Below are 8,797 nucleotides of genomic sequence, written 5' to 3'. Positions count from 1 at the left end.
TCCAGGGGGTCATATGCGGGAGACAGCGTGAATCCCGGCAATTAGGGTGGTCACATGCAGGGGGCGGGGCGGCGGGAATCCCTGTATTCAGGAGAAATCACATGGTGGGGATCCCTGGATCCTGGGACTCAGGGGAGGGTTACATGAGGGGGAGCAGTAGGCCCGGAGCCCAGGGGGATCACATGGGGGAGAGTGGGGATCCTGGGAGGGGGTTGGTGGTCACATGGGTGGGAGTGGGGACCCCGGGTGTCCACCCCCATCCCTGCTGCTGAATGTGACTCATCCACAGCAGATGTCCTGTACTCTGGAGCTTCATGCGGTGCTGGCCACCTGAGACTGAGCACAGGGTCCTTTTCATCCATTTTAGCCCGTGTATATGTAGGGGGGATGATACAGCCTGTATTATAACACTCATCTCCTTTCCACAGATGGGAAACTGAGGCAGGAAGGTGCCGAACATGTGAGAACGACCTCACCCAGACCCAGCACTGCCGGCCCAACCACGGGACACTCTTGTGTCTACTCCTACTCATATCCACAGCTAGGGCACTGTAAACCACCAGCAGCACCCTGGGGGTGTGTCGGCAGAGGGATGGGGGCTGTGTCGGCAGAGGGATGGGCCTGAGGGGGGCAGGGCACACCACGAGGAGCCTCCGGGAGAAAAAACGGAATTCCTGGCTCTCTGATGCCCAGGGCAAGGGGAAACTGAGGCAGCAGGACCAGGGCTCCTTTGTAAGGGGTGAGGTGCCCAGGCACACAGACAACCCAGTGAGGGCAAGGGAACAGTGTGCACCACAGGATTGCTTTTGGTGTGTGGTAGGAACATACATTGGAAAACTGAAAGTTTGACTTCTGAAATTTATGAATTTTGCATTCTACTTTCAGGTTTTTCTTACACATGTTATACAGAGTTTAGAAACTGGTAGAAAGAGATGATGGGGATCATCCTCCAGCAATATGTGATCAGAATGCTTTTCACTTTCTGCTACCACCAGCTACAATGGCCATGATTCAGGAAAGTTGAGTTCCAGGGAACAAAAGGAATTTCTGATCTGCAGAAGTTTCTCAGGTGTGCAAAGTGTTGGATGGTTGGATAGGGCAGATTCCACATGTTGGATCATGATACATGTGGCAGGAAGCAGATGTTAAGTTATTCTTCTATGTTGCTTTGCTTGTGGGCATCAATTGGGGCTGGGTTTGCCTCAAACCGAAAGGGGACATAGAGAGATTTCCCCTAGTTGTAGAGAGAGCTCTATAGAATGGGGCGTCTCTGTTTGGAAGGAATATCAATAACTAGAGGGTCAGAAGCAGAACAGTTTAAGGGTCCTTTTGAGTTAATTTTGTGGGAGTTGTGAAGTCTGTTTATTTAATTTCTAAACACATAGAATCATAGGTAGCTGGGTAATATTGGTCAAGATCACAGTTTACCTGGCTGAGTTTCCTTTGGTGAAAAGTTGATTATATTTTCCTGCTTTTGTTCTTGGCTTTTTCTCTCCATCCTTTTATTCTTTCCCAAATATTGTACACCCATTGTTGTAGATTAGTTGTAAGTATAGAAGTCACATTATTTCAATGTGTATATTATTTTTTTTGTAATCCTCTTGAGAATTCTATCCTTTTCCACTTTGCATATAGCTTTAGAATCAGTGACACTGTTACAAGGTGTCATGAATTTTCTTGGGATTGTATTCAGTTCATGTTGCAAATTTATGTTACAAAGTATTTTAATATTGATGCATCAAGTTCCCAATGCATATTTATTTACTTCTTTATTTATGTAGACTCCTTTATTATTGTTGTTTTTAATCTGTGAAAGACATTGAATGTTTTGCCAAAAAAGTATTATGGGGCTTGGCAGGTGGCTCAGCACATATTCTTGGGGATAACCTGAGTTCAGATCCCAACACCCAAATTTGGAGGCTCATAACTACCTGCTACTCCAGATCCAGGGTATCTGACACCCTCTTCTCTGGTATGTCACATGTACCCATATGGAAAACTCTCACACACAAACTGTATATACAAAAAATTGGGATAAACTTGTCTTCAAAATTCTTGTTACTTACAGAGCAATGAGAGCAAAACAAGTCACGTTGGGTGCATAAAACAAATCATACACTGTTTTTTAAATTTATTTTAAAAATTTAGTTTTCATTTTACCTACCAACCCCAGATGCCCTCTCTTTCCATCTCCTGCCTCCTACATCTCCTCCTTCCCATCCCCCATTCACTCCTCAGAGGGGGGTAAGGTCTTCTTTTAGGAGTCAACAAAGTCTGGCATACCAAGTTGAGAAGGACCAAGCTATTCCATCCTGTATCAAGACTGAGCAAGGTATCCTGCCATAGTGAGTGGGCTCCAAAAAGCCAGTTCATGCATCTGGGATGGATCCTGGTTTCACTGCCAGGACCCCCCCCCCCAACAGATCAAGTCACCCGTATTCAGAGGGTCTAGTTTGGTGCTATGAAGGTTCCCCAGCTGTCAGTCCATAGTCTGTGAGCTCCCACTAGTGACACTAGTAGGAGGTGTGGCTTTGTTGGAGTGGGCTTTTCCTTGTTAGAGGAAGTATGTCACTGTGGGGTCAGGCATTGAGGTTTCTTATACTCAGGATGCTGCCCAATGTGTCAATCAATTCCTTTTGCCTGAGTCAAGATGTAAGGACTCTAACCTTCAGCACCACATCTGCCTGCAGGCTGCCATGCCCCCTGCCATGATGATAATTAACTGAACCTCTGAAATTTTAAGTGAGACACCTCAATTAAATGTTTTCTTTGTAAGAGTAGCCATGGTTCATGGTGTCTCTTCACAGTAATAAAAACCTAACAGAGACAGAAGCTGGTACCAGGGACTGGGGTATTTCTGTGATAGGCTGCCTTATCATACAATTTCTCTGATGTGTTCTCAGCAGTGTTGATCTGCTTGCTTGTCACTCCCTTTATGTCTGTTCATTGGGATTTCTTTCTCAAGGCTATATGCTATCTAAAGGGCCAAGAAATGGTGCACGTGAACCTCCTATTCAGTTTTCTTCTAAAGTGACTTGGTGAATACATTATAATGTCCATGTCATGAAATAAGTGTGGGAAGCACCAGAATTATATGACTATATTGTCAAAGAAGTAAACATTTACAATGAATATCACTGTTTTACACATGTGTGGGTTATTTTAGAACGCAGTGATCTATGATGATGTGCACATCAACTTCACTCAGGAAGAGTGGGCTTTGTTGAATTCTTCCCAGAAGAGTCTCTACAAAGATGTGATGCTGGACACCTACAGGAACCTCACTGCTATAGGTAAGACTAAATTTTCCTTCATGTTTTGAAATAAGGGGACAACTATTTCTTGGTTATTGATACTCTTCTGTGATTTTGATTGAGAAAAGGGAAAATTAGGTGAATAAGGCATAGTTCTAAGGTTCATTGAAGATATTAACTTAAATTTTATATAATTGCCAATAATATATCATATATTTTCTGATATTATATTTTAGGCTACAGTTGTGAAGACCATAATATTGAAGAACATTGTCAAAGTTCTAGAAGACATAGAAGGTAATTTCCATGTACATGTTTATACAAATTTGCCTCTGAAGAAATTTTAATGCGTCCTAGAAGTTTTAGAGAAAAGCAATAGTGTAAATAAGCACAGCTTAAAGTATATTGATGATTCTTAATTTCTCACAAAACCATGTACCTCAATGTTAGGTAGCTATTCTGTGTTTGCAAGGCATTCCTGTGAAAAAGAAGACAAGGAAACAATTCTTTAACAGATAGCACCATTTGAATGATAGCTCCAATGAGAGCTATGCTGTAGAAATGCCAATCCATTTAGTTTCATGTCACTCAGATATTTTAAACAGTATTCATGTGGAATATGTGATAAGTATATTATGTCTCAGACCTAAGAAAAAAGTGTCTGTAGTAAAGCTGGCATTACTTATATACTTGTGACTTTGCTAAGTATATTGAAAGGGTCAGTTTATGAGAGTCAAGAAGGTTGTGGAGAAACCTTAATCCCTGTACCACATGTCTGTAAGGAAAAGAAAGTCAAACTGTGTGAAAGCAATGTGGAAACCTTTTATTTATTATTCTTTCTTTAATAAGAATATCATGTCCAGCTGGACAGTGGTGGTACATGCTTTTAATCCCAGCACTCGGGAGGCAGAGGTAGGCAGATCTCTGTGAGTTCAAGGCCAGCCTGGTCTACAGAGTGAGTTCCAGGACAGCCTCCAAAACAATACAGAGAAACCCTGTCTCGAAAGACAAACAAACAAACAAACAAAAACAACACAAAAAAAGATGCCATAAATGTGGGCCTTGAAATAAAGGCTCTTATTATCACTGGTATCTTCAAAGACACAAAACAACCTCTAATGAAGGGAAGCATCATGAATGTAAAACTTAATATCTGATTCCTCTTTACAATTAGGCTAAATTATAAAATTAATATATACAGATACTAAGTTTCATCAGTGAAATGCATGTGGTAAAGCTTTTACATGTGCCAGTTATCTTTGCAGGAATGAAATAAAGCAAACAGGAGAGAAACCCTGTGAATATACTCAATGTGTTAAAGCCTTTGTGTGTTACAAGCATCTTCAAAGGCATGAAAAAGTTCATACTAGAGATAAACCGTATGAAAGTATTCAATATGGTGAAGTCTTTGCATGTCACACTTGTCTCTGACTCTGTAAAAGAACACATACCGGAGAGAAAACCTATGAATGTAATCAGTGTGGTAAAGCTTTTGCAAGTCATGGTGTGCTTAGAAGACATAAGAATGCATCCTGGAGAGAAACCCTATGAATGTAATCAATGTGGTAAAGCCTTTTCACATGTCAGTAGTCTCCAAACACACAAAGTAACACATACTGGAGAGAGACCATGTGAATGTAATCAATGTGCTAAAGTATTTTCACAACACGTTAAACTCCAAATACATAAAAGAACACATACTTGAGAGAAACCCCATGTATTTAATCAATGTGGTAAGGCTTTTTCACATGTCAGTAGTCTCTAAACACATAAAAGAACACATACTTGAGAGAAACCCTGTGAAAGTAATTAATGTGGTGAAGCCTTTGTATGTATCATTAGTCTTTAAAAATCATGAAAAAAATCATACTACAGAGAGACCCTATAAATGTAAGCAATGTGGTAAAGTTGTGCACTTTGCATATCACAATAATCTTTGAGGACCTGAGAAAATTCACACTGAAGGGACTCTTACTATACAGGATTTGATAAGATTTTCAGCCAACACACATTTAGTCACACAAGATTCTGGAGAGAAAAAAAATCGGACAAGTGTCAACAATCTGTTCAAGCATTATGATGTCTCTATTTTGTTGGCACCTGCAAACTCATGGACAAAAGTCCTATTAATTCATTGATAAGGTAACCCTTTTTGGTTTCACACTTTTCTTTATTTACATAAAAACCTCATGCAGATTGATTGATTTCTCTAAATTCAAACTACATGCTTACTTTCTGTTACATGAACCAATTCATGATGAAGAAAAACTGTTAAGACTTTAAATGCTTCAACATCTGGGTTACAGGGCAGGCTGCAGCGGCATGTTTCCCTCTTCCTCTGGGAAGCTTGGGACATGGGGTCATCTCTCTCACTGGCACCATTCTGTTATGATAAATCTTTCTGCCACCTGCTTGAGTTCTGCTGCCACGTGGGTGGCCAAAATAATATACAGAGACTTATATTAGGTACAAATGCTGCTTGGCCAATGACTAGGATGTCTCATCTGCTAGCTCAGTCTTAATTATCATAAATCTATATATTTTATAAAACTTATTTTATCGAACACCTTCCGCTATCGTCCTCATCCCTGGGATCACATGGTGGCTCCAAGCAGAGAGCAGGAGGAAGAGTGAAGGGGAAAGGAGCCAATTCCTGCTTGTCCTTGCTTAAATATGCGTCTTCCTGCTATGTCACTTCCTGCCTGGATCACCACTTCTTTACTACTTTTCCCAGAATCCTCCTTGACCTAGTCCCGTCTAACTTGCTGTCTCATTGGCCAAACAGTACTTTATTCAACAATCAATAAGATGAACATACACAGAAGTACATTCCCCATCAATCCAGTAGCTGATGGAAGAAGCAGAGATCTATAACTAAGCACGAGCAGAACTCCTGGATTCCAGCTGTAGAGAGGGAGAAGTAATGAGTAAAGGGGTCAAGACCATGCTGGGGAAACCCACAGAAACAGCTGACCTGAGCAAGTAGAAGTTCACAGACCCCAGTCTGACAGTTAGAGAACCAGCATTGGACCAACCCAGGCCTCCTAAACGTAGGTATCAGGTAGGAGGCCTGGGAAGTCTGTGGGGCCTCTGGTAATGGATCTGTAGTTATCCCTAGTGCATAAATGGGCTTTGGGAGCCCATTCCCCCATGGAGGGATACTCTCTTAGCTTAGACACACAGTGGTGGGGGGAGGGCCTAGGACCTGCCCCAAATGATGTGACAGACTTTGATGATCCCTATTGAAGGACACACTCTCCCTGGGGAGTGGAGGAGGATGGGATGGGATGGTCTGTAGGGGGCATGGGAGGATGGGTAGGAGAGAGAACTGGGATTGATATGTAAAATAAGAAATTTTTTCTAATTTAAATAAAAATTTACTTAAAAAAGAAAGAGAGCAGGCCCTTCTTCTGAAGGGACAAGAAAGCTACATGAAGAAGTTGCCCATACCCCTATGGTTTCTACTCCTGTTACAATGCCTTCTGCTGCCAAGCATACACCTAGAGCCTCATATGATTGGCTGGCTGAGGAAGAGCAGATTAGGGCCAGGTTTACTTATGGTTCTGAACATCATGCAGGCTCCACCCAGAAGTGGACAGCTGCAGCATTTCAACCCCATTGTGGACAAGCCTGAAAAATACTTGTGTGTATGATATTTTGTTTGTGTCCTGACAAATAAAGCTTGCCTGCAGAGCAGAGGGTAGAGCTAGTGTAGGGAGACACCCTAGCCCCGCCCAATAGTCCTGGGACTGGTACCAGGTGGACCCGGGACTCGCCCATAAGGGCGTGGTGAAGGAAAGCCGGGGTGACGTAAGGGAGCTTCTTAAGGGGCCAGGGTCCCCACGGCTTTCCTTCGAGCTAGCCACTAGTTAACCAAAGAGGCCAGGCAGTGGCGGCACACACCTTTAATCCCAGCACTTTGGTGGAGGAAGCAGGAAGATCAGAAGTTCAAGACCACCATTTGGCTATAAGAGATTGCATCATTCTAAAAGAGAAACAAAGTCAGACAGTGGTGGCTCAAAACTTTAATCCCAGCACTAGAGAGGTGAAAAAAGGAATATAATAAGGCACCTATTCAATCTGAGATTTTGTAGGGGTAAGAAGTCTATGGTGGCTGGCTGCTCTGCTTCTCTGATCTTTTAGCTTTCATTCTAAATATCTGACTCTGGGTTTTTATTGATTAAGATTAATTAGGATCAAGATTCATACTGTTGAAGGAAAATCATCACAGTGGACAGAAGTTCAGGCAGTAAACATGGCCATACAGTTTATTTGGAAGGAGAAATGACCAAATGTGCAGCTACTCACTGATTGATCAGCTATAGCCAAAGGATTGACTGGATGGTCAGGGACTTGGAAATAACATGATTGGAAAATTGGTTCAAAAGAGGTATGTAGGTAGGTCTCTCCAAATGGGCAAAGGGTGTGAAGATACTTGTGTCCCACGTAAATGTTCATCAAAAGGTGACTTCAGCTGAGGAGGAGTTCAATAATCAAATAGATAGGCTGCCTCTTTCTATAGACAGTCAGCCTCTTTCCCAGCTTTCATGACATTGCCCAATGGGCCCATGAACAAAGTGGCCATGGTAGCAGAGATGGGGTCTATGCATGGGCTCAACAACATGGTCTTCCACTCACCACGCTTGACCCGGCTACTGCTGCTGCTGAGTTCCAGATCAGCCAACAACAGAGACCAACACTGAGCCCCAGATGTGGCCCCATTGCCTGGGGTAACTAGCCAGCAACCCAGTAGCAGGTTGACTACATTGGACCACTTCCTCCATGGAAAGGACAACTCTTGCCTACATGTAGTGCTACTGCCAAAACTACCATCAATGCCGGGTGATGGTGGCACATGCCTTTAATCCCAGCACTTGGGAGGCAGAGGCAGGTGGATCTCTGTGAGTTTGAGACCAGCCTGTCTACAGAGCTAGTTCCAGGACAGGCTGCAAAGCTACACAGAAAAACCCTGTCTCTAAAAACAAAACAAAACAAAAACAAAACATTAAAAAGCTAAATAAAAAAAAAAAAACTACCATCAGTGGATTTACAGAATGTCTTCTCCACCAGCATGGTATTCCACACAGTATTGCTTCTGACCAGGAAACTCACTTCACAGGAATCAAGGTCCAGGAACCAAGTGGTGGAAATGGGGATAGGTCCACTCACTATAATCCCTAGTTGCCAACTAGGAAAGTTTTCCTTCCTGTTTCTGCAACTCTAAGTTCTTCCGATCTAGAAGTTTTGGTTACAGAGGGGGGAGTGCTCCCACAAGGAGCCACAGCAAATATTCCCATTGAACTGGAAACTCAGACTTCCACCTGAGCTTCAAATGCCCTCAAATCAACAGACTAAGAAAGGAGTAACACCATTAGGAGGGTGATATATTCAGATTACCATGGGGAAATTGTATTGCCTCTCCAAAATAAAGGTAAGAAGAATGATGTCTGGAATCCAGGAGATCCTTTAGGGCATCTCTTGGTGCTACTGTGCCCTGTGATGAAAGTTAATAAGAAACTACAATGATCCATTCCAGGAAGGAT

At 42.6% G+C, this 8,797-nt stretch overlaps 1 protein-coding gene across 1 annotated transcript; it reads left to right on the top strand.

The window, feature by feature from the left end:
* The first annotated feature begins 615 nt into the window (after nt 1–615).
* LOC113836587 (zinc finger protein 431-like) lies at nt 616–3,555 on the top strand. Its single transcript, XM_035448080.1, has 3 exons — nt 616–732; nt 3,167–3,293; nt 3,491–3,555. The coding sequence occupies exons 1-3, from the start codon at nt 616–618 to the stop codon at nt 3,553–3,555; spliced, it is 309 nt and encodes a 102-aa protein (XP_035303971.1).
* The last annotated feature ends 5,242 nt before the right edge of the window (nt 3,556–8,797 follow it).

Source organism: Cricetulus griseus, chromosome 7, assembly GCF_003668045.3.
Source record: "Cricetulus griseus strain 17A/GY chromosome 7, alternate assembly CriGri-PICRH-1.0, whole genome shotgun sequence".
Lineage (NCBI taxonomy): Eukaryota > Metazoa > Chordata > Mammalia > Rodentia > Cricetidae > Cricetulus > Cricetulus griseus.
This window is presented reverse-complemented; position numbering and strand designations above follow the sequence as displayed.

Coding starts and splice junctions, on each gene's coding strand:
- LOC113836587 (XM_035448080.1), top strand. CDS start 616: ATGGGCCTGAGGGGGGCAGGGCACACCACGAGGAGCCTCCGGGAGAAA. Junction 733..3,166: donor AGCAGGACCAGGGCTCCTTT/GTAAGGGGTGAG, acceptor GGGTTATTTTAG/AACGCAGTGATCTATGATGA. Junction 3,294..3,490: donor CAGGAACCTCACTGCTATAG/GTAAGACTAAAT, acceptor ATTATATTTTAG/GCTACAGTTGTGAAGACCAT.